This window comes from Sminthopsis crassicaudata, chromosome 3 (assembly GCF_048593235.1).
Source record: "Sminthopsis crassicaudata isolate SCR6 chromosome 3, ASM4859323v1, whole genome shotgun sequence".
Taxonomy (NCBI): domain Eukaryota; kingdom Metazoa; phylum Chordata; class Mammalia; order Dasyuromorphia; family Dasyuridae; genus Sminthopsis; species Sminthopsis crassicaudata.
In genome coordinates this window covers 342,051,653-342,078,658 of record NC_133619.1, presented here as the reverse complement: position 1 = coordinate 342,078,658, position 27,006 = coordinate 342,051,653, and the positions used below count along the sequence as shown (strand labels likewise).

The 27,006-nt window shown below is 36.3% G+C and overlaps 1 protein-coding gene across 5 annotated transcripts in view; it reads right to left on the bottom strand.

Annotated features, from left to right (window-relative positions):
- The window catches only part of PPP2R3A (protein phosphatase 2 regulatory subunit B''alpha), a 353,882-nt gene that overhangs the window by 78,963 nt on the left and 247,913 nt on the right, over positions 1-27,006 (bottom strand). For all 5 annotated transcript variants that reach the window (XM_074301595.1, XM_074301594.1, XM_074301593.1 and 2 more), the window contains one exon: positions 12,258-12,361. In XM_074301595.1, the coding sequence (XP_074157696.1) occupies positions 12,258-12,361 (104 nt within the window). The remainder of the gene's footprint in view (positions 1-12,257; positions 12,362-27,006) is intronic.

Genomic DNA, 27,006 nt, shown 5'->3' with positions numbered 1-27,006 from the left:
ACCATTATAACTCATTTGTGATTCCTATTGCATATTTAAATCCAGTGGCTGTATCTGTCTTGCTTTTTCCTCATCTACTGACTTTTCACCTGGAGACTATAAAAGCTCTCCAAATTTCAAGATATTTGGGTAGCCAAAATTAAGGGGTTTGAAATCTGGTTGAAACTCACTTGATCTATATGACTTGATACTCAAGAGCCGAACTGAAAGAAATATAAAGGAGAAAAAATTTATCAACTGTCAGGGTCACAATAGGCATCAGTATTGGGAGTGTACACAGAGAAGATGTTGACTCAAGGGGCAGGTCTGGGCTGAAGGAACAAAATAAAAGAAAATAAGCAAAATGTCAAAGGAGTTGAGATTAGTTCAGAATTTAGGAAGAATATCATATACCAAAAAAAAGCAAATAAGGAAGGAAAAATGCACGAAAGGGCTATCTCCCAACATTATGTTGGGAAACTGGGATAATGGAGGGATGGTAGGAAAAATGCTTGTTAAGTGTTACTTATTTGTATGGGAAGGTTCCTCTCACAGCTCTCACCACTATGGTAACAGCTGGGAAGGGAAACTGGATTAAAAATCTATTTGAAGACACAGAGATGCTGGGAAGTAGGTAAATGGCTAGTGTGTGTAAAGAGTACTAAATTTAGAGATTAGCATTGGTGCAAAAAAGTCTGAGTATAATAGTAAAGCCAGTGAGTAATGTATTGATTCTTTGGTATGAGAAGATTTGCGTGTTAAAACCGAGAGAGGCTAGATTAGAAGGTCATACATCTCCTTTATCTATATTACTATTTTGATATGTAGAGATATATTCATGGATATCTTTTTGTCGGATTTCATGGCTTATTTCCTCTATTATCACCACATATAATTAGTTCATGAGTGTGAGAATGAATGATGGAGGTGGTTGTTAGATAAGTCAGTTGTTTACATCAGTTATACTAGGTGAGCTTGCTTCTTGTCCCTGTTCCTGAAATGGCTACTCGATTTTAAAGAATTTGTGATTGATAGAGGGGAAAGCTGAACATTGTCTAATAAGCACTTTATATCTTAGGAGAACAGATTACAGAATCTAGAGAAAAGATGGGTAGTCTCCATAGTTTATTCTATAGGGGAAGTCAGCATCAGAGAAATAATTTTTTTCATAATTGAAATACTAATAATTCCTAAGAGACTAAAAGACCAATATGGATGCGCAGGAAATAACTTAAAACTTTGAAACAAATGTAAATTGGAGGAAAACAAGTATAAGTAACATGACCTATGTGAAGACAAGCAAGAGCAGAATATAGATATCAAACTATATAGTTGGGTTAAAAAAAACAATGGTTCAAGTACAAGATGAGAAAAGTATAATTAGAAAACAGATCATAAGAAAAGAATATGGAGTTGTTATTTCAATATGAGATCAATGTACATCAGTGGTAGGTAAAACATGGTCGGTAAAAACCAAACCAAACCAAACCAAACCATAGAACTATTTTCATGTTAATCTCCACTGGAGGCAGCTAGACAGGTCAGTGGACTGGGACCAGGATAAGAAAAATCTGAGTTCAAATTCAACTTCAGACAGACCGTCCCTGGGCAAGTCACAACGTCTAGAAGTTCGTTTCTTCAACTGTAAAAAGGTACACTAACAATGACTCCCTTTCTCAATGCTGTTGTAGAGATCCAATGAGATAATATTTGTAAAATATTGTACCTGGCACATAGTAAATGTTTAATAAATGCTTGTTTCCTTTCTCCCTTTCTGGATTAATAGAATTATATCATCTAGAATAAGGGAAATGATAGTCTCATTACATTCTGCCTTTGTCTAAACAGTTGTATTAAATTCTACCAAATCCATTTCTAGGAAAAATACTAGATAACTAGATTATATCCTGAGTAGGATAACCAGAATGAGAAGGGGCTTGAATCCATACCTTATCAGGATAGGCTAAAGGAATGGAGATGTTTAGCCTAGAAAAGATTAGACTGGGTGGGAAAGGTGACATGACAACTGTGTTTAAGCTTTCAAAAGGCTGTTATGTTGGAAGGAAGACTAGAGAAGTTTGGTTTGGCATCAGAGGGCAGAACTAGGAAAAACAGACTAAAATTGCAAAGAATATCTAAACTTGGAGTAAGGGAAATACTTTTTCATAAAAGTCCTATAAAAACAAAAATGGTTTGATTTTGGAGGCAGTAGTGTGTTTCTTTTTTATTGCCATATGTGTTCAAGCAGAACTTGAAAGTACTATTTGGTTATGATATTGCACAGGAGATTTTTTTTAAAGGCAGAGTTTGGACTAAATAACCTGTGTAAATGAACATTTTCAGCATTATGAGTCTTAACTTTTTGTGATTTACAAATTTCTAAGCAGCCAATTTGCTAGTTCTGTTGGACAATACAGAAGTAGTGGTATTTCAGCAAGTGGTCTTTACAAGAAACTTGATACTTATTTACTCTTTGTTGTCACCTACTTTTAATATGTTATTTTCTCAAGTACAAAATGTAAAACTTGGAAAAAAAGTTGTAGTTACAGCCTGTCCTCTTCTAATTACTAGAAACGCAGTTAGAAAATGGTTTTTAAGGCATAGCTCTGGGACCAATTTCATAAAAGTAGTTATTTCATGTTATTTTCAGGCTGGAACTAGGTAGTATTAATGTTAATAACAGTAATACTGGATATTGAAGAGTTTAAAAAGCCTTTTTATATGGATTATTGCATTTTAATTTCATTTGCAGTTAAGTAGATCTGGTATAACTCTTCTATGAACTTTTTTCTAATTTTAAGATTCTGTTATATGATACAATTTTAGGATGAGTAATGATTTTTAGGATTTATATAGGATTTGTATTTCCAACACACTATAGTATTTTATCTATCCTGCCATAAAAAGCTTTTCCACCTGGACTCATTATATCTCTGGACTACTCATTTTGTGAGTATCCTCTACCCTATGGGCTTCTTGCTCTGACTGGCTGTCTTCTCTCAATATTCTAATCTTGGCCCTCTTTTCCATGTAGCTCTACTGCTACAACTCACACTGCAATTGTTCCCAAAGGGTAACTAACTACTATTCTCCTTAAGAATTCTGCTTGGCTGGTTGTTGTTCTTCGCTTTAGAAGAGGTCCCAACTGATCTCACTATGTTAAGAGTTGAGTTATAGTCGACCAATACAAGCTTGGAATGCTCACAGGTTAGATACAAGTAGTCTCTATAAACATTTGGGGTGAACTCTCTCCCTAACTTTGTGCATTGCATGTTTCTTCCAAGTTAATTCAATTCTGCTTTGCTCAAAGAGCACAGCACCTTCTCTGATGAGGGCCTGCCATGCTGGGCGGTCCTGTGCCAGTGTCATACAATTGATTCTAAAGTTCTTAAAAGAGATACTTGAGGGGGTCATAATACAGCTTTTTCTGATTAACTTGTAAGTTCTCCATAAAATAATTTTTTTTAGCAAGCATACTTTTGGCATTTGAACACTGTGGGCAGCCCCACAGAGTGGCACTCTCTATAGTGGAGTTGGAATGTTTGCAGTTTAGTTACAGAAAGCACCTCAATGTCTGCTATCTTATCCTGCTAAGTGAACTTCACAATCTTTCTAAGATAATTCAAATGGAAGGGATTTAGTTTGCTGGCATGGAGCTGTTAGACTGTCCAAGTTTCACAGACACACAACAATGAGGTCAGCCCAGAGGTTCTGTGGACCTTCAGGGTCAGTCTGATACTTCTCCGCTACCACACTTTCCTTAGGAGACTTCCAAACAATTGATTGATAATAGTCTGTTGAGGACACTGTGAAGTGTTCAACCCATCTCTCCAGGATCATGTCCTTATCACTGATCTGTGTGATCATCAGTACTGAATAGTTAAGAACTACCTTAAGTCTTTGGCCCATAAATAGCCTTTGGTGCACCACAAAGACTCTTTAACCTATTGTTCTAGAGAGTTCTAGGTACAATTCTTAAGGCTACAGGATTTTTCTCATGCTATCCTATATGATAGCCCCTGCCAGTCTGCTTCCTACTGATTATCAGCCAGGCCTTTTTTGTTTTTGTTTTTGTTTTGGCAAGTGGGGTTAAGTGACTTGCCCAGGGTCACATAGCTAAGAAGTGTTAAGTGGTTGGGACCAGATTTGAACTCAGATCCTCCTGACTTCGGGGCTGGTGCTCTATCCACTGCGCCACCCAGATGCCCCCTAATTAGTTTTTAGAAAGAGTATTTACTAAGAAAATTATAACAGGGACAACTGTTATCAAAAATAATCACCCCAAAGTAGAAGTACACCCACCTTTGGCATATGTAAATATATGGTATATGTCCCTGGGGAGAATAGGCTCAAAGTTACAAAAAAAATGTTAGTAAGGCACAGGGACAGAGAACCTCTGTGCCTAAGGGGCAATTCATAACTATCAGAAGTCCTTTTCTTTCTTTGTGGAAACCTCATTTCATTCTTTAGGTATATTTCTCTATTTGATTAATGTATTTTTATATTCTTGAAACTGCCTTTCTTTTATTTACTTGGTTGCTGTCAACCGCTGCTGCTCTGAGGATGCTACTATGGGTTCAGGGGAACAATGCTAACAGTTTTGCAGACCCTGCTAACAAAGGATTTCAAGGTCTTCCAAATTTTAAAGTTCATGAAGCTATGATCTGGTCAATTTCATCACTGGATACTCAGTTGCCTTTTTTTGGAGAGACCAGTCTGTCCTTAGTATGTCTCTCTTGAATCTCAGCTGGATATAATTTCCTACTAGTGCAATGTGTGTGTGTAGTAAAGGGAGAAGAAAGAGATGGAGCAATTTTTTTTTCTTGGGCCAGGAATTTCCAGCTCCCAAATTTGTATACCTTTTCCACTTGAATGAGTAGAACTACAAACTAGCTTGCCATTTTTATATGTAATTCAAGAGGAATAAATAACTTGATCTTTAGCAAAGATATTTCTTGTACAGTATCAACTTTCTTTATCTGATGATCCCAAATCTCATAGATCCTTTGAAATTGACTCAGGACCTATTAACAGCTAGTTTACTTGGGATTAATTCAACTAAAATGTTTGTACTTTCTGCGATACAGTGAGGGGAGAACAGACCTCTGTCCTTTCATTTAGTTTCTCTACACTCTCTCTCCTTATAATCTTACTCATTCACTTCACCTTTATGCCAGTGACTCCCTTTTTCAGAGGTCCAGTCAATTATTAAGTATTTAGTAAATGTTTACAATGCGCCAAATACCATGTTAGATGAAACAATTCTTCCTCAAAGGAGCTGAGAGATCCACATTTCTAATAATTCCAACTGATGTCAAGAGATCTCTGAGTGGTTTTCTAGTACTTTAAATTAAATATGTTTGAATAAGAATCTATAATTTTATTCCCTGATACTTAATATCTCTATTATTACTGATGACAATACTGCCCTCTCAGTAAACAAAGATATATCTTGTAATCTCATAGATTTCTTTCTATGTATATAGTGATGTAGAAGGTTGAGTCAATAAGGAACTAAATCCTCTTGATCTTTCCCTCTGTAGTTTCTCTTCCTTACATCTCCTCATTTCTTCTACAGATAAATTAGTCCACTTCAAGCCCTAAAAAGAGAATTCTGTATGAAACTGTAAACATTCATTTCAAAACACTTGCTTTAAAAACCATATAATTAATTCTACAGCTTAAAAGATTCCTGCTTGTCTGTATTTCCTTTTGAACTTTCTATATTTTCTTATATACATTTTAATAAGCTTTATAATGTCTTTTTGGAGGGAGAGAGATCACAAGATCACAACTACTAACTATGAGTTGGTGAAAACTGGTTTGACAAGTGGGGATTAGCACCCCAGGATACATGTAAGCTAAGGCTAATAAAACCATAACCTGCTCTTAACCATTCCAGCTCTCAGGCCCTTGCTTGGGGCAGTTAAAAGAATTAAGTTTATTGCTCTTACCCTTTATTTCTCAATCTTAGGTCCTTATTTCATTAGTCCCTAGTTCCCTATTTCACCCTGTCTTCCTTTATACCCTGGTATAATCCTCTCCTCTTCCCTCCCCCCCAAAAAAAAACCCCTTACCTTCTCTTGCCTCTTTAAACCCTCAAAACAGAACCAATCTACTCCCTGGATCTCTGTTTTTTCTTACTTAACTTCCTCAATAATCTCTGAAGACATTAAAATTCTGAAAGGATAACTGTTTATTCTTCCCTTATTAGAATATCAGCACTATATAATCATACAACTCATCCCAATTAGCAACATGTTCAGGTCTTATACCAGTGCCTGGCACATGGTAAATGTTGAATAAATGCTTATTCACTTCCAATTGTTCAAATAAATTTACTTTTCTAGGTTTCTCTGGATTTTCTCTTAGCTCTGGTCTTCTCATAAGAAATGCCTGAATTCCATTAAAGGTACATTTTCTTTTCTCCACATAGGATTATGCTAAACTTTGCAAGGAAAGTTATTCAAAAGAAAAAAAAACATCAGTTTAATATATGTGTTTTTTAAAAGGCTGGAAATATATGCAATATACAGTTGTGGACCTCATAATTCTATAAAAGGGATGGAGTGTCTTCTCATAATTTTTTTTCAAGCCATACTTGATTCTTATAATTTTTCAATATTAACTTTGGATTTTTTTGGGGGGGTTATTTTTTCATTTACATTGTTCCAGTCATTATATATGTGGTTTTCTTGTCTCTGCTTATTTCACTCTATTATCATCAATTCTTATGTATCTTCTCTATATTTATCATATGTAGCACAATACTATTCAATTACATTCATGTGCATTCATCATATGCAATTAATTTTTTGGGGCAGCGAACCGGTACAAGGGGAGAGAGGGCTGGGTCTGGAGTCAGGAAGGCTCATGTCCTTGAGTTAAAATCTGGCCTTATATAATTACTGGTTGTGTGACCCTAGAAAAATCATTTAACCCTTTTTGACTCAGTTTCCTCATCTATAAAATGAGCTGGAGAAGAAAAATGGCAAATTGTCATGTAAACCTTAAAAGGAATCATGAAGAGCAGAAGATGATTGATAAACAATTAAGCAATCACAATTAGTTTTGCCATTCTACTATTTTTTTTAATTATAGCTTTTTATTTACCAGATATATGCATGGGTAATTTTTCAGCATTGACAATTGCCAAGCCTTTTGTTCCAATTTTCCCCCTCCTTCCCTCTTTCCCCTTCCCCAGATGGCAGGTAGATCAATACATGTTAAATATGTTAAATACAATATATGTATTTGATGCACAAAAAGAATTGGACTTTGAAATAATGTACAATTAACCTATGAAGGAAATAAAAAATGCAGGTGGACAAAAAATAGGGGGATTGGGAATTCTATGTATTCATACTCATTCCCCTGAGTTCTTTTGCTGGATGTAGCTGGTTCAATTCATTACTGTTCTACTGGAACTGATTTGGTTCATCTCATTGTTGGAGAGGGCCTCGTCCATCAGAATTGATCATCATATAGTGTTGCTGTCGAAGTATATAATGATCTCCTGGTCCTGCTCAATTCACTCAACATCAGTTTCATATAAGTCTCTCCAGGCCTTTCTGAAATCTTCCTGCTGGTCATTTCTTACAGAACAATAATATTCCATAACATTCATATACTGCAATTTATTCAGCCATTCTCCAATTGAGGGGCATACACTCTGTTTCCTGTTTCTGGCCACTACAAAGAGGGCTGCCACAAACTTTTTTTTTTTTTTTTTTTGCCATTCTATTATTAAGGGGCATCTATTTTAAGTTCTTTGCTATTACAAAAAATGCAACAATCAATATTCTGGTATATATGGACTTTCTTCTTATCAATAGTCTTCTTGTAGGAAAATAAGCAGGAAGATACTAATAGAATCTTGGGATCAAAAGATGTGAATATTCTAGTCACTTTATTCATATAAGCACTTTCCAAACAATTGTTATTGATTCACTGCTTCACCAACAAAACGTACTAGTGTGACTATCTTGCTATAATCCCTTCAACATTAACTTTTCCATTTTTTGTCATCTTTGCCTATTTACAGGGTATAAGATGAAGTCTCATAGTTGTTTTAATTTGCATTTTTCTTATTATTAGGGATTTGGAACATTCTTTCATATTGTTAAAAGTTTGTAATTTTTTTCATATTTTTGACAGCTTATCTACTAGGGAGATAATTCTTAAATTGACTTTCTTTGATCTTTTTTCAGATAAATTGTTTTAAAATCATTATATGCTATATATAATACATATATGCATATATATTAAAATTTTTAAAGCCTTCTGACTATTTTTCTGTTCCAAGAAGTCACTGAATTATGTTAGTTTTACTATAGTTTTCAGGGAATCCATTACTTGGATAGAGTTTATCACTGCTAAGATAGTTATTCTCCTAATTCTTTCTTCTACAGCTCTTATTTAATTTTATCTTGTTTTATTTCTTCTAGGTATTTCAGTGGTCTTTGTGGAAAATCCATGTTTTCTTTGCATTTCAGCTTGTTGTTGTTATGGCACTATACTTGAAATACTTTTTTTTTTTTTTTAAACAATGGATAGTTCTGCTGTTGCTGTTGTTTTTAATTCATCTAAATATTTTAGTTCCTCATTTGGGGCTTCGTGCCAGAGCTGCTGCATTTTTGGGTGATGTGGACTAGCCCTCAGTTCTCTGGGTTCTTATGTTGATTCCTACTTCCCAGGATCTAGGACTTTTGGATCTTTGAGGTTCAGGGTGCTAGGATCTTCAGAGACTTCTCTCTGTTATCTCAAGACAGCAATGCTAGGCATCTGGAAGACCCTTGGCTTGAACTATTCTGGTCTGAGCGTGTAGCACCATGTTTGTTGGCACCAAGTTGGATATTGCCTGCTCTCCCTTCCTGGGCTTTCAAGGTTCCCATCCTAGAACTTTCTAAGGGAAGTATCTTTGGAAGGATCTCAGTCACTACTTCTATCCATAGAAACTTGAAGGTTACCCATGTCTCTGGTCTTTCTCTGATCTGTCCAGAATGCAACCTTGTGCTGGTTTGCTCTCATGTCCCCCTTCCTACTGCCTTGATATTTTTGGTTAACTTTCTGTGCAATCTGGAGTGGATGGAAGAAATCACTTAGTAGTTTCTTTTTTGGATTTCTTGATTTTCATTCTGGTGAACACTTCAGATTTCTGTTGGAGTAAAAAGGTTTATGGGATCTGGGAGGCTGGTTTCCTGTCTAGGTGGTCATCCCTGCTGCCACCACTACCTTCCCTTCCCCCCCTCTGCCCTGCCTCATCAAATTTTCTTCTCTAAATAGCTGCAAAAGCCTCCTGTCTGGTTTTTCTGTCTTTTATCCATTTCTTATTTCAAAGTACCACTCAAAGATACCATTCCTTGGCTCTTCCTCACCTTAAAGAGACAGGGACTTCCCACTGCATATTGAATAAAACATGGATGCTTGATCATGATATCTGAGACCTTCTGTAATCTGCTCCTAACATACCCATTGAGGCATATTTTACTATTATTATTATTATCTCACTATATTTCTAGACAACTTGCAATTATATTTCTTGTTTTTGCTATATCATCTCACATCTTAATACCTCTGCCTTAGGTTATTTCCCACTCTTCGAGTACACTCCTCTGTTCCCATCTCTATTACTTGAAAGCCCTCTCTCTCTCAATTAATGTTCCACTTTGAAGCATTCTGTAATCCCCTTTCTCATTCTCTTTGCCTCTCCTCAAAAGAAAATGATTTTTCCCACTTCAAATTTCTCATAGTACTTTTTTCTTGAAATAACCTCACATCCTTATGTTAGAGTTACTTGGGTATACATTTTCTCTTCCCTAGATTATAAAAGATCAATCTGTGAAATACTGCCTTAGGAAAGGGCATGAATAAATTTTTTGTTTCTTAATGTGTAATGGTCTTCCTTGGTAAAAAAGAAATTTCCCATTAATAGCAGTCTTTAATTAAAGGATCAAAATTGACTTGTCAAAATATATTGTAGCAGGGATTCTTTTCAGGACAGCATAGGTTCTGAGGTCCCTTATGCTTCTGAAATCTAATCCTCTGATCCATAAGCTTTATATTTTTATATTATGTTTAGCATATTATAGACACTTAATACATATTTATTGAATGAATTAACGTAAAAATAAGTCAAAGTAGGTAAGGAAGAGAAAAGGATGATGTGAATCTTCATTTAAAGACAAATTATATAAATAAGAGATCTGGGAGAGTCAAGATAGTGAAATCTACAACTATATATCAACAAAGTAGCATTCTCCTTGTTATCCATATTAGAATTTAATTAAAATACTTATAATATTAATTAGATTTATTCCTGAATAATGAGACTTTTTTTCAGTATTTGCCTTACTGAAAGGAGTCTTTATTAAATTCTGTACTGTTGATAAAATACGTCTCTCTCCTCTCTCTCTCTCTCTCTCTCTCTCTCTCTCTCTCTCTCTCTCTCTCTCTCTCTCTCTTACATATATATATATATATATATATATATATATATATAAATCTTATCTGATATCACCTAGATGTACAACCCTGTACAAGTCTCTCTGAGATATGGACAATATGTAGTTAACTCGGCTTCATTTTCCAATTTTTGTAAAGTGAGGATAGCAAAACTTGCAATACCTACTCATAGTTCTTTTATGAGGAAAGCATTTTTTACAAAGTTCACCTAAATGTAAATTATCTTTATTAACTGAAATAATAGGGAATTATGTTGGAAAAGATCCCTTTAAAGGAACCCACATGTGCAAAAATGTTTGTGGCAGCCCTTTTTGTAGTGGCAAGAAACTGAAAACCGGGTGGATGCCCATCAGTGAGGAAAGGACTGAATAAGTTATGGTATATGAATGCTATGGAATACTATTGTTCTAGAACAGCAAGATGATTTCAGAAAGGCTTGAAAAGACCTACATGAATTGATGCTAAGTGAAATGAGCAGAACCAGGAGATCATTAAACATGGCAACAATAAGACTATGCAATGATCAATTCTGATGGCCTTGGCTCTTTTCAACAATGAGATGATTCAAACCGGTTCTACTTTTTCAGTGATAAAGAGAGCCATCTACTTCCAGAGAGAAGACCATGAGAACTGTGTGGACCACAACATAGCATTCTCACTCTTCTCTGTTGTTGTTTGTTTGCATTTTGTTTTCTTTCTCAGTTTTTTTTTCCTTCCTTCTTTGTGATGTTCCATTTCTCTAAATTGTAATCCTTCTCTGAGAGCAGGTTTCTTGGGGAGCTTCTGGAGGCAGCTTTAGTTTCCGTTCAGTTCAATAATCCCAAAATGCAGCCAGGAGTTAAAGTCCGGATCCTTTACTTTGTCTTTCAAAGTCCTAAATCCCATCTCTTTGGTTCCTCGAGAGCTCTTGTCAGAATGTCTCCAACCAGCTTCAGCCTCTCATCCTCTTAATGTCTCCAGCCAGCACAAAGGTAGACATGGGAATGAATCTGACTCTGCCTTCAAGAGTGTGGGATTAGGTTTCCCAGAATTCAATCCTAGATGTGAATCTCCTCCCAGAGAGTGGGCTTGTGGGAGCTCCTTAAAAGTATGCTGTCTTAAAGGTGTGAATCTCATGGAATTCTAGTAAAAACATTACTGAACTAGAAATTATTAAGTACCGTTCTAAATTAGATAATTATATCCATTCCAGTGACTTAGCACCTTGTAAGAATCCTAATACTTCTTGATCTGATTTATCTTGTGCAGCAAGATAACTGTATAAATATGTATATATATATAGGATTTAACATGTATTTCAACATATGTAACATGTATTGGACTACCTGCCATCTAGGGGAGGGGGTGAGAGAAAGGTGGGAGAAATCTGGAACAAAAAGTTTTACAAGAGTCAATGTTGAAAAATTACCCATGCATATGTTTTGCAAATAAATAAATAAGTAAAAATTTTAAAAAGATACCTTTGTTGTTGTTGTTCAATCATTTCAGTTTTGTCTAATCCTTTATGACCACATTTGAAGTTTCTTAGAAAAGACACCATGCAGTGGTTTTCCAGATCCTTCTCCAGATCATTTTACAAATGAGGAGACTGAGGCAAATGGAGTATAATGACCTGCAGAATCACACAGCTAGTGTCTGAGGCTCTATTTGAACTCAGAAAGTCTTCCTGACTTCAGGCATGGCACCCTTTCCACTGAGCCACCTAGTTGCCCTGGAAAAGCACTCATGTAACACAAACATATGACTATTATAGATTTGAATGTGGAAAAGAAAGGAAACTGTCAAAATGAGACTGAGCGTTCCCACATACTTACTTTCGCCACATGGCTATGAATGAATGTACAGATACAAATCCCGTCCTTTCACCCCCTGCAGCACTGAACATGGGGGCTTTCCAATAGAAAGGGCAGCTGCATGCCTGAAAACACAAACAGAGAGGCAGTAAGGAGATGAAGAGAAAAAGAAAAGTCCTTTGTGGGTTTTTGAGATCAACTACCACTTTGGGGAGATGAATACTAGCAAAAATAGAACAATGCTCAATTACTATAATTTCAGGTGGCAAATATGAGAAGTCATTAGAGTGGGGAAAGATGAGGAAGAATAATTCTGTCAGACATATAAACCATCAATTTAATAACAAAGAGGAAATATGTCTTTTTATCGCCTCAGTTTCTTTTTCAGAATATTTCTTTCCCTTTCCTGGTTAGTTTTTGGATAAAATCTAAAAATCTAGCCTTCTGCAGCTTCATTTAACTAAAGTCCAATTTATATAAGCCCCCTTCTTTGCATGAAGGAAAAAAAAAAGCAAGCCTCATTTTCTACTGTTCCCTGCTCTCTCCTTACCCCAGCAGAGAAATAGAAGGAGTCCTTTTTTTCTGAATGAAACTGTAATACTAGCACATATATCATATTGGCAAATTAGAAACAGTCACAAAAAAGAGACTATATTTTAAGACCTCAAGAACTACTAAAAAGTGAAAAGAAATTAAAATACAATCCCCCAGAGGGACCTATGACTTTATGTAAGAGATTCTAGGGCAACTAGTTGGTAGCAGGGATAGTGCTAACTTTTTAAAAGGAAGACTTATCTTCCTGAATTCAAACCTGGCTTCAGACACTTATTAGTTGGGTGAGTTGCTTAACTTTATTTGCTTCTCTTTCCTGATCTGTAAAATGAGCTGGAAAAATAAATGGCAAACCATTCCAGTATCTTTGCCAAGAAAATCCTAAATGGGGTTACAGTCAGACATGGCTGAAAAAAACAACCACCCCCAAATGGAAGAATACCCATTTCTTTCCAGAATGTTTTTTTCATTGCCTCTTCTCTTCCAAGAAAAAAAAAAAAAAAAAAGGTGACTTCCCCTGGCTCTACCCAAGTATACTTATTTCTTTTCCTAGAGGAAAAAACCCTAATTTATTTTCTATCACTGGCAACTTTCTCTAGCTCATAGCAGAGAAATGCAGTCAGCTTCCAAAACTGGACAATTTTGTATACTCAATGTTTCATATAAAACACACTTCCAAATGTGGAACTGTCTGAAGTGCCACACCTTATTAGTATTTAAAAACTATATGTCATTCATCTTAGAAAGTAATATACATAGTACCTCTGATTCATTTGATAATAACCATAAAGGATTTTGGAGATGTAATAAATCAGATTTACTTTATGCTTATATAAATTGGTTTCTGACAGAACGCTATCCTTTTTAACTTTTGCCCACAGGTAAACATAATCAGATATTAAGTGCTCTTGATAGCTAGGTCAGTCACAAAGTCAGTTAAAATATGTCAGCAGGAAATCGTTGTATACATCAACAACAATACGGTATGATGATCAATTCTGATGGACGAGGCCCTCTTCAACAATGAGATGAACCAAATCAGTTCCAATAGAGCAGTAATGAACTGAGCCAGCTACACTCAGCGAAAGAACTCTGGGAGATGATTATGAACCACTACACGGAATTCCCAATCCCTCTATTTTTGTCTGCCTGCAGTTTTGATTTCCTTCGCAGGCTAAATGTACACTATTTCAAAGTCCAATTCTTTTTGTACAGCAGAACAACTGTTTGGACAAGTATACATATATGTATTTAATATATACTTTAACATATTTAACATGTATTGGTCAACCTGCCATCTGGGGTGGGAGGAAGGAGGGGAAAAATTAGAACAAAAGGTTTGACAATTGTCAATATTGTAAAATTACCCATGATATATCTGGTAAATAAAAACTATTTCAAAATATATGTCAGGTTATCAGAATATGAAAAACAAGATAAAAATGAGGCAAGATAAATAACAGACTATCCCATCAGGCTAACCAAATCAAGATTTTGAGAGATTGCGATTAGAATGGAAAGTCAAAATTTCTCCAAATCATGAGATGAAAGATTCTTTACTAATATTCAAACAATATGGGTAAAATTAGTTTCACCTCCCCTATAAAATTAAAGGGGCTGCAAGATCTTTAACTGTAATTTAACTGGAATTCAAGAATTCTGAACTTGGGGTCAGTGAACTTTGATTTTAAAATATTTTGGTAACTGCATTTCAATATAACTAGATTTTTTAGTAATCTAACACATTTTATTTGTCTTAAAACACTATTCTGAGAAAGGCATCTATAGATATCACCAGACTGCCAGGTCTATAAAATATAAAAAACTAAGAACTTCTACAACCTATAGTTTTTTGGGGTGTTAAATTTTGTTTTCTGTGCTATACATTTTTTTTGTCTTTATATAGTCTTGATCTTTGGACTTTTGCTTTTAATTGATGAATAAAGTATCAAGTCCAGGACAACTATCAGCATGTTTAGATTAACTAGCCATTTCCCATTTTGAGTCTGTGGCTGGTCTGTTATTGCTGGTATCAGAATCAGTGGCAATGTTGATAGCTTTCCCTTATATTATTTATAGTATAATATCTATAATGGAGTAGTGTGGATTAATGTAGTACATAGAGATTTGTGGCTTGGGAATTAAGACTTGTATTCAAATCTTGATTCTGACACATACTTGTGGTATGACAAATAATAATTAATTAATCTTAATCTTTGTTTCCCTGGCAATACTCTAAGACTTAGAATTTATAGAGCATGGCTGATCTGTACGAGAAGGAGTTTCAGTGCTGGGAGAATCTCATCTAGTGAAATTATTGGTCCAGGTAAAAGGAAAAACCTAACCTGTGTGTCCCAGCACAAAAATGCTATATAAATGAGCTATTATTATTATAGCAGTTTTCTGCCCCCCCCCCCCAATTCATTTTCCAAGTCAAAAGGGAAACTGTCAGATGGCAATTATTTATCTTTAATTTTATGACTTGCAATTTTCTTTTTGATTGACATCTATGTATTTTTAAGTTTTAGACTTCCTACTTGCTCTTTTTGTCTTAAGTCTCATGTCATGTTATATAATGTTCTCTCTCTTATTTTTCACACAACTCCCAAAATGATTTTCAAACATTCAAGTCTAGTCATTTGCCCCTTACTAAATAAATACTATTGTCTCCCTCTTGTCTCTAAGGTCAAATATCAGCTCCTTCATTTAACTTTTACAACTCTTCATAACCTTGTCTCAACTTACCTTTATAATATTAATATACACTATTCTCATACTCAGCCTCTGATCAAACTGGTCTTTTTATTTTCCTCACAAAAACCACTTCATCTTCTGTCTTTGTACTTTTGTACTTTTCTCTTTCAGATTTATTGGTTTCCTTCACATCTCTGTATAAGCAATTTACTGATGGGTCTTCCCTTCCAATTTACCTTGTTTTAATTTTATATATACATATTTAGACATAATTTGTATATACATATAAATATAAATTTTAATTTTGTATATACATAGTATACAAATACTGTAATCTCTGATGTAAGTTCTTTAAGGGAAAGAACTGTTTTCATTTTTGTATTTGTAACTCCAATGCCTAGTATAGTGCCTGCACAAAGTATGTGTTTAATAAATAATTACTGATTAAATAGAATGATCATGTGTTTCACTGGTTCCATGCAATGAATGTCAAGAGATCTAAAAGGAAGCCTCCCAGCACACTAGGTAAAATGCCTAAAGATGATTTTTCAAAGAATGTGTATAAGAACTGTATGGGATAAGAAAATGTGGATAGATTGAAGTCTATATCAATGCAACAATAAAATCACAGGTTTACTTGAGAATTGAGTAAGAAATTAATTTAATAGGCAAACACACAAAAAACCAGGATGCCCTAAAGAACCTCAGTCAGTAAACACTTCACTTCCCTGAAAAGAAGAGAGGCAAAGCATCTGTACATATAAAATACCAGAATATAAACTAAATTGGAAAATAATATGCAGGAGAACAGTGGATGATTATAGTCAATAATGTCTGAAAGATATCACAGATAAAAACTGAATAGCAGCATATAAAAAATTTAACTTAATTGTTAACATTTTTTGGGGGGTGACAATTGAGCTAAAATTTCAGCATTGATAATGTTATATGAGGAAGTCCATATGGAATATAAGAATTTGCAACAGGACTCGGACAAATACACAAAATAAAAATCCAGTGAGGGGTTAATCTAGATCAGGGCTTCTTAAACTTTTTTTCACTCATGCTTTCTTTTTGCTGAAGAAATTTTTACACGATCCTGGGTATCCAGGTATATAAAATAGGTATACAAATCAAACATGTATTGATAGTAAGTCATAATTTTGTGACCCCCACATTAAATTATGCCATAGGGGACGGCAAACTACAATTTAAGAAGCTGGGATCTAGATGAGCTCTATGGTCCCAAAAGAACTCTTATCATTATAGATTGGGAGGCACCTTGGTACAGCCGAAAGAAGTGCAGTGGTTATAGAGTCAGAGATCTGGATTAAAATTCTACTTTGCATTATTGATTTTTGGGGGATCCTGAGCAAGTCGTTTAACCTATCTGGATCTCAGTTTCCATATTTGTAAAAAATAAAAAAAACAAACAAATCCAAAAACAAACTGAAGGGAATAGATTGGATGGTCTCTGATGACCCTATAGGCTCCAGATCTATGGAGCCATTACCAAAATAGGTGAATAAAATATTAATAGCTGTCAATTTATATATATATATATATATATATATATATATATATATATATATATATATATATACTTTTTTATCTCTATAAGTCTTTATGTGAATGGCTTATACATATACAGTAATACTTTTATGTTTTTTTAAAAAGGAAGTATATAGGTACACAAAAATATCTTCAGTATAACTTTTTTTGGTCTTGACAGAGGTTAAGAAAGACTACAAGATCCTGCTTTATTTTGTTGATTACCAAAAACAAAACAAAAAGCAAAACCAAAAGATTCAATAGAGCAAAATTCAACCTTAAATGGCTTTTCTCCAACATTGTATCTCATACATTTAGTTACATGTACACACACACACACACACACACACACACACAAATTTCTTCATAAAAACTGAAGAGAAAATAGTACTTAATCTTTTATTAACATCAAGCAATGAGATATATTAAGTAAATCAGTCAGTTAATAAACATTTATTAAGCACTTTATTAAGGGTCAGGCATTGTGCTAAGTAAGTGCTAAGGATACAAAGAAAGTCAAAAGACAATATGCAAACATCTATGTGTAAAAATGCTGTATCAGGATAAACTGGGAGTAATCAATAAGGCACTAGAATTAAGGAGGAACAGAAAAGGCTTCTCTTTGAAAATGTGATTTTAGTTGGGACTTGAAGACAGAAAACCCAGATGAGGAGGGAGATCATTCCAGGCAAGAGGGACAATTGGTGAAAATGCATGAAATCTGGCATCTTGTCTTAGGAATGGTGAAACCAATGTCACTGGATCTCAAAAGTATGTGGTGGATATAAGGTATAAAAGATTTGGAGAGGAATATGGTCTTCAACTATTTCAGTGATGTCAGACTGCATAAGCCCATTTAGGGTTTTCTTAGCAAAGACACTGGAGTGATTTAGCATTTTCTTCTCCAGCTCATTTTACAGATGAGGAAACTAAGGCAAACAGAGTGAAGTGACTTGCCCAGAGTCGCACAGTAAATCTTTAGTCTGTTTCTTAGGCAAGTCACTGAAGCTCTTTGGGCCCTTAGCATCTAAATTTATGATCCTCTAATTTTTGATTCTATTCAATACAACTTGCTAGCTGTGCTTTGGGTATGATATTCCCTCTTTAGTCTCTTGCCTTTAGGTATGAGGAGTTCCTCCTCATCTCCAGTTCATGGATCCCCAAGCTTACTTCAGAGTATAACTTAGGGACCATTTTCTATAAACAGCTTTTTCTGATGACTTTTCCCCTCTTCCAATTATTAGCATTCACTTTTTAATCAACAGTATGGCTGTTTTTATATGCTTTCTGTGTAGTTTTCATACAAGTGTTTCTTAAATTGAATAAAACTGAACTGATAGCAAGCTGTATTGTATCTATAAAATAAATCAGCATTTTCAATAGTCTTAAGTCAGACCCTCAAACAAAAAAACCTGACATTTTAACATTTTCTTGGTGCTATATTCCTGAGATTCTTGACTACAAACTCTGAAGAATCAAGATTCTATGTAAACCTATGGGCAATGAAGAGCATATAAGTAGGCAGGTGTAAAGGGCTAGAACTGAGCAGATGCACTTAACAGAGATAATCTAGCACTTAAGGCTAATTACTAATTGGACAATTCTCTATTAACATGTTTGGAGGATGACTCTACTCAACTCTGTGCTGGCTCGATCTGTGGGTGTGGACAAAGAAGGGGAGGAGAGATCAGAGGGTGGAGTAGGACAGGTAGGATGATTCTTTGTCAGTGGAGAGAGAGAAAGGAGGTGTGGAGATTCCTATATTTAATCACTTGACAAAGACCTCAAAAGATCAAGAATAAAGACTTTTACTTATCCTGACTTCTGCTGATTCTAAGATATCCAGGTTATTAATGCAGTCACTACAATTTGGTGTCCAACATGTGGGCCAAGCACCCCACTTTCACTGAAGAAGTTCTCCGGTGACCAGGAAATTAGGTGAGTATTTTAATAGACAAACAGGGAACTTACTTTGTTAAGGGCTAAACTAGTAACCTTTTATAGCTGAAATAAGGTAGATATTAGGAAAAGATTCTCCCCTGTCCCTGACCACCCCCCCACCCCCACCCCAAAAGGGCCCTATAGAAAGCATGCTTAAGTTAATTGAGGGGCAAGGTTTAATTATAACCTGGGAACAGATTGCTAGACTCTTGGGTACATTAGGATGCAGGTCCCCTTGGTTCTTAGAGGAAGAAGAAATAAGTGTAGATAATTGGAAACTTGTGGGACAACAACTTTGCCAATACTACAACAATAGAGGTCCTCGTTCAATTTCCACAGAAGCATTTTATATATACAACATAATTCAATTGGCCTTAAACAGTTTTGCAAGTTGTAGAAAAAGGAAAAGTTTTAGAAACAGCCAGATGAGGAAGTGTGAGGAAAAAAAGAGACAATTGACAGTCTCAAGACCATATTGCCAGAGGGCATGGGAACTTAAATGAGTTTCAAGGGGTGGTGATTCTGGCTCTCTTGAGGAAGCTTCAACCCACCTAGGGAGCAGCTTATTGACATGGCCCCATCAATTCCACCTTCCAGGATGGAGGGGGGAGGAGTAGTGGGAGGTGCGGTAATATCACCCCCTCCTATGACTAGATTGCAAAAGGCAGTACTTAAAGCTACAGAAGAAGGGAAGGAAATTGGTGATCTGAGGTTCCAAATTTACCCCATGATTCAACAGTTTAACTCTTCAGGTCAAGAGAGTAGAAGATTCACTCCTTTTGATACAGAAATCCTCAAAGACCTGAAAAAGGCTTGCACTCTTTATGGGGCTACATCAGCTTATGTTAAGATGTTATTACAGAATTTGGCTTATGAAATCTTGACCCCTAGTGACTGGAAATCTATAGCAAGGGTGTGCTTAGAACTTGGACAAAACTTATTGCGGCTTTCTGAATATAGTGAACTCTGTAGGATGCAAGCCCAACAAAATAGTCAAAGTGGAGTTAATACTTCAATCACCTGTGACCAGCTAACAGGGGTAGATTCTTATGCAGAAGTTTCAGTCTAGATTAATTACTCCATAGCAGCATATGAGCAAATTGCTGCTGCTGCTATCAAAGCATGGGCTTCTCTCCCCAATAAAAATGACAAGGGTAAGACCGTCACAAAAATTGTACAAGGACCAAATGAACCCTTTGCTGATTTTGTGGCACGTTTGTAGACAGCTAATGGTGACTAATGATGAAAATACATAAACAGACATTTTGACAAGGCAACTTGCTTAAGAAAATGCTAAGGAGGTTTGTAGAAGGATTATACTAGGTCTACACAAGGATGCTCCTTTAGAGGAGATCATAAGGTGCTGTGGGCACAAACACCTTTTATAGCCAGGCTATGATGCAGACTTCCCAAGATTCCAACATGGGAAGACAGGGTCCCTCTGGGCAAGGGACTTCCAGAGAGACTCGTCAATGCTTTCAATGTGGTAAAGTAGGGCATCTGAAAGCTCTATGTTGGCGTAGAGACAGACTGAGAAAATAGGGTGGGAGAACAAGATCCAATACCCCATGTCCAAAATGCAACAGAGGCTTCCATTGGGCATCAGAATGTAGACTGATTCAAGGAAATGGGATGAGGGAGTCCAGCTCCAGGGCTTTAGGTAAAAAACACTTGGGGCATGATGGCAGCCAATGCCACACCCTGAGAGTGCCTAGAACCCAGACATGACCAATTAGCCAGGAAGCCATCTGATGGGAGAAAGGGATTACACAATCAATCAGTCAGGAAGCAACCTGATGGGAGAAAGGGATTACAATTAGGGAGGATAGAGTTGTATGCAGCTGGGACAATTGAGATACCCCCTGGAGAGGTGAAATCTGTTCCTCTCCAGCCTATGGATGCCTTGCCTTCAGCCACAGTGGGCGTAACTATTTCACCCACTGAGAGTACTTATAAAATCCATACACTGATGTAGGAAACTGGGGAATGTGTAGATAATAACCCAGTCATTAACACAGGTAGACAATGTGTGACTTATCAACCAGGAGAAGTAGTAGCATCAGGTTTATTGATACACACTCCTAATAAGCAACCTGGTGATAGTTGCCCAGATTCTGACTCCAAGAGCAAAACCCAGGAATATACTGGACAGCAGCTGTGACAGCTGACCGACCTATGCTCACCATCTATATAATTGGCATACCATTAGAAGGATTGGTGGACACTGGTGCAGATCACAGAGTCATTAGAAGTGCCAACTGGCCCAGTCACTGGCCCAAGATTAAGGCAGACACCTACATGTCTGGGGTAGGAGGACCAATAGCAGCTGAAATTAGTGCTACCCCTTTAAGATGGATATTTGAAGGTGAAACAGTAGTTTTTACTCCTTTTATAGTTGAAAAAATCCCCATCAATCTGTGGGGAAGAGACATTTTACAACAATTAGGGTTAAAAATGAGTACTTTGGTTTTTTAGGCAGGGCTGCTGTTGAAGGCCTGCCAACACTTTCACCTGTTCCTATCCAATGGAAAACTGATACACCAGTGTGGATAGAACAGTGGCCCTTAGATAACAATAAAATTCAGGCCTTACTAGACATAGTACAGGAACAACTTGACCAAGGACACTTACAACCTTCTCCAAGTCCTTGGAATTCTCCAGTATTTGTTGTAAGAAAGAAATCTGGAAATGGAGGATGTTGACTGATTTAAGTAAAGTAAATGAACAGATGGAAACTATGGGAACTCTTCAACCTGGACTTCCATCTCCTACTCAGTTGCCAAGAGAATGGCCTCTGTGGGTTATAGACATTAAGGATTATTTCTATTCTATCCCTCTAGATAAGGAGGATGTGAAAAGATTTGCCTTTTCAGTGCCCAGCGTTAACTTAGCTGAGCCTATAAAAGATATGAATGGACAGTTTTGCCACAGGGAATGAAAAACAGCCCTACTATGTGCCAAATGTATGTTGCTGCTGCTCTTACTCCAGTAAGAAAAGCATTTCCAAAAGTAATGTTATTACATTACATGGAGGATATATTGGGATGTACACCTGAGGAACAAATGTTAGAAGCATGTCTACAAAAAACCATAGAAACACTAAGGAATTATAAATTGCACATAGCTTCAGAAAAGATTCAAGACATGCTCCTTTTCAATGTTTAGGATATGAAGTATATCCTAAGGTGCTTACAGTACAGAAACTCTCCTTAAGAACAGAGAAACTAAACATCTTAAATGACTTTCAGAAATTGATAAGACATATCCAATGGATGCGTCCCATGTTAGTCTTGACTACCTGTCAATTGCAACCATTATATGACATTTTAAGGGGAGACAGTGCTTTAAATTCACAACGCCAGCTTACAAAAGAAGCTCAAGAGGCTTTGAGACAAATTGAACTGGCTTTATCCAATGTGGTTGAAAGGGTCACTCAAAACCCCTTAGAAATATCAGTTTTTGCTACGCAAGAGGCACCCACAGCAGTCCTTCATCAAGGAGACAGTGTGATAGAGTGGGTGAACCTCCCAGCACAACCAGAACAAAGCCTTATTCCTTACCCAGTGCTTATGGCTAGAATTTTATTAAAGGACATTAAATGAGCAGTACAATTATCTGGGATAAGACCTGACAAGATATACACCTTTTATACTAATGCACAAGTTAATGTGTGCTGTGAAACCATTCCAGAGTGGCAAATTTTATTAGCCATGGCTCCAAATTTTACACACGGGTCTCCATTAAAGATAACCAGACTATTACATAATTGGCAATGGATTCTTGAAGAAAAGGTTTCTAAAGTTCCTCTTAAAGGACCAACTATCTTTACAGATGCATCCAAACATAATATTTGTGCTGTATACTCGCGTGACTTAACTATAGAGTAGTTAGAACTCCTTTTCAGTCCACTCAACAGAATGAACTGTATGCAATCATTCTAGCTCTTGCTTATTATCTGGGAGACATAAATATAATATCTGATTCGGCCTATTCAGTAGGTGTGGTACAAAGAATTGCCACACCCCAAATAAAATTTGTAGCCTCCAATATATATCAGCTCTTTAAGGAACTTAAAGGAAGTGAGAAAGCATCCAGGTAAGATTTATATCTTGCATGTCCACTTTCATAGTGGACTGCTATATCCTATTTTTGATGGTAATTCAAAAGCAGATAGCCTTCTAACTATGTTAGCCAATACTCCTTTATTTCAAGAAGCACAAGAATCTCATTCTAAATTATCACCAGGCTGCCTGAGCTTTACATTTACAATTTGGAATAAGAGAGAAAGGTAGGATCAGAGTAAAATCCTATCCAGCTTGCCTTCCTTTCTATGCTCCTATACTCCCTCCAGGGAAGAACCCTTGTGGTTTGAGACCTAATGAAATTTGGCAAATGGATGTGACCCATTATAAATCTTTTGGTTGTCTGTCTTTTATCTACATGGTGGTAGACACCTTTTCAGGATTCACTTTTGCAATGCCAGCAGCAAAAGAGACAGCCCGAGTGGTCACTGAATTCCTTATATAAGCATTTGCAATTATGGGTGTGCCACAAGCAATAAAGACAGACAATAGACCTGCATATACATCTAAACATTTCACACACTTTTGTGAACAGTGTAAGATTTTACATATCGCTGGCATACTTTTTAATCCTCAAAGACAGGCAATAGTAGAGAAAAAAACCAGAGATATTAAGACACTCCTCCAAAAACAAAAGAAAGGGGGAGCCACGGGTAACCCTAGAGAACTTCTAAATCTAGCTCTTTATACTATTAACTTCTTGATTTTTGACAAAGATGCACTGGCTCTGGCAGACAGGTTTTATAACCCACCGGAAGGGCAGTGTCCAGTGCGGGCAGCTCCACTGTCTTTAGATAATTGCCAGGTCATGTGGAGAGACCCAGAAAGTGGTGAATGGAAGGGAGCAGATAGGTTAACTGCTTGGGGGAGAGGGTTTGCTTGTATTTCTTCAGATGGAGAAGGAATCAGATGGGTGCCAATGAGCCATATTCACCTTGTCCATTGGAGAGAGATGGAGCAGACACTTGAAACAAAGGAGAAGACCCAAGAAACATCAGGTGGTTCCATTGCTGAGTGTGCCCACCAATAAAAGAAACTGGCATTTAACTCAGGGACATCAAAAAAATGTTGGAGTTGAAAATCTTCAGGAATAATTGGATTTTCTGAGACATCTTAAGACTATTGTAGGGCTTCAAAACCTGCAGTAATCATTGGATTCCCTAACATATAAAAAGACTGTTGCAGGACTTCAAAAACTTGTGGGGATTATTGGATTCCCCGACACGTGAAGCAATGGACAATAGATTGGTTTTGGACTATCTCTTGGTTGCTGAAGAAGGTGTATGTGTGACTGATGTTTACATACCTTCCTTCTAGGATTTCTAGAAATCTCTTACATACCATGTTGATTTACATTGTTTGTTATATCACTACTTGCATGTACAATTCATGTTTGTTACACCACACTGAGCCTGCCCTGGCTGTGGGGAGAGTCATCACTAATAGCCTGTGATTTATTGCTATGTGCTTGTGTAATAACTCCCATGCTGATGGGTTTGTGCATAATAAGACCCTTCAGCCCAGAAACCAGCTAGCAATCCCCACTTCCTTTTGGTGCTTTTCATCTCCCTTCCTGAGATGTCAGGGAGGGAGTGACTATCTCCTTTTTAGTGCTTTCACCTCCCTTCCTGAGAAGTTGGGGTGTGTGTGATCACCTCCTTTTCAGTCTTTTCACCTTCATTCCTGAGAAGTCAGGGGGAGTGTGATCACCTCCTTTTTGGGGTCCTTACCTCCCTGAGAAGTCAGGGATGGCGTGACCACCTGTGTTCTAAAACAAAAGAAAGTGGGAGATTTAAAGGGCTAGAACTGAGCAGTTGCACTTTACCGAGATAACCTAGCACTTAAGACTAATTACCAATTGGACAAAAATTCTCTATTAACATGCTTGGAGGATGACCTTTCTCAACTCTGTGCTGGCTAGTTTTGTGGGTGTGGACAAAGAAGGGGAAGAGAGAGATCAGAGGGTGGAGTAGGGCAAGCAGGATCACTCTTTGATGGTCGAGAGAGAGAAAAGAAAGGAGGTGTGTTGATTCCTATATCTAATCCCCTGATAGAGACCCCAAAAGACCAAGAATAAAGACTTTTGTTTATCCTGACTTAGGCTGATTCTAAGATATCCAGGGTACTAATGTGGTCACTACAGGCAGGATATTACCAACAACATTTTGCACATATGAAATGGTATAATGTGTTATAAAAATATCTGATCAGGAAAACAAGTAGTCTGATATAGCAAGAGATAAAGAATAAGAGATAGAAAAACCTCAGTGCTGCAGTCATAGCTATGAAATGTTAAATGACCCTGGCGTGTGATTTCTTCAGTGTAGGGAATCCCTAGTATGGAAATTAGTGAAAGACTAAAATATATGAAGTTTATGAGAGTGTCCAATTCACAGAATGTTGGTTTCAATGGACCACCCAAGACAACATAACCTTTAAGAAATCCTCTACAGTATCACTATGTTTTACTCTAAATTCATTAAGTCAGAAATATTTCCTTGCCATACCATCTCTGCCACTCATTATTTCTAGAAAGGGTGTAATGTTCAAATACTTTTATGATTCCACTTAACGTCCTTGTGACTTCTCCCTTCCCTCGTCCTTCACTCTCCTATATGTAGTGGTCTTCCTTTATTTGAACGTAAGCTACAGGGATTCTCCTTTTTACTTTATCTTCAGCACTCAGCAAAATTCCTGCATATCATTAACTGCTTAAAAATTGCTTAATAAATTAATCCATTGTTACTCCAGATGTGATCTGAACAATGAAGAGTGAAGTAGTCAAGTAAGTGTAGTACTTACTTTAAGAGGGAAGAGTAAAGTAAGATTATTTCCTCCTTTAATCAGAATTCTGTATTTTTATTAAGAAAAATATTTTATTATTTTTAAGCAAATGTATCACCATTAAGTCATATAGAACTTCTAGTAACTAAAATTTCCAAAGTTTTTTCTTTTTCTTTTCCCACCCAAATGAATAGCTATCAAACCAAGGTTTTCCCATGTACTTTTGTACTACTTTTTTGGACTTTAATGCATAATTCCAAATTAACCCCTGTTAAATTTTATCTTAACTGGTTGTAACTGGTCATGATTACTTTGAATCTTGATTTTGCTATGCAATTATTGGCCAATCTTCCCAATTTTACATAAACAGCTATTTTAAAATTAAAAAAGTTTGTAGTTTGATTGAGGAAACAAACCATTTGTCAACAGAAAAGTTAAATAATAATTACCAAAGCAATACCATAGGTTATACATTCTGTGTTTTTTCAGAGGGTACTGAGGAAGCATTGTGTCCTGGACTAATTAGGGAAGGGTTCACAGAAGTGGGCAGAGGGTTCATTTGGTTGGGTCATGTGAGGGATATCTTGAATGTCTAGAAGAAGATTTAGATTTTCTCCTACAGGCAATGGAGTCATTATTAGAGAGTTTAGAATTAATGAAATGAAACTAATGGTTTAGGATGTTTAATCTAGCATCATTTATTCTACATGTATTGAAGGGAAGAGAGACTATAAGCAGGGAGACCGGATATGAGGCTATAATAATGCAGGAAGTAATACATTTCTAAAATGAAGGCAGTGTGATTCCATGGAAAGAACATGGAATTCAGCATAGACTACTATTTATTCTAGTTTTGAATCTGCCACTAACTAATAAGGTAATGTTGAATTAGTGCCTTAGTTTTTCTGAGTCCCAGTTTTCTTGTCAGGAAAATGAAAAAGATGTATTAGATAAATTTTAAGATTCTTTGATTGATTGACTTATTCTTTCCAAATGTAAATTCTATAATTCTAGGGCACTTTCAGTGGGAAAAGAAAGCAAAAAATTTTTTTTTCATTTGGTATACTTTGATATGTAGGTTGGTAAACCATTAATCCTAGAACCCAATGTGTCAAGGGTCACATATCTACTGTGAATTCTACTGTCATTCTAAAATGAAATATAGA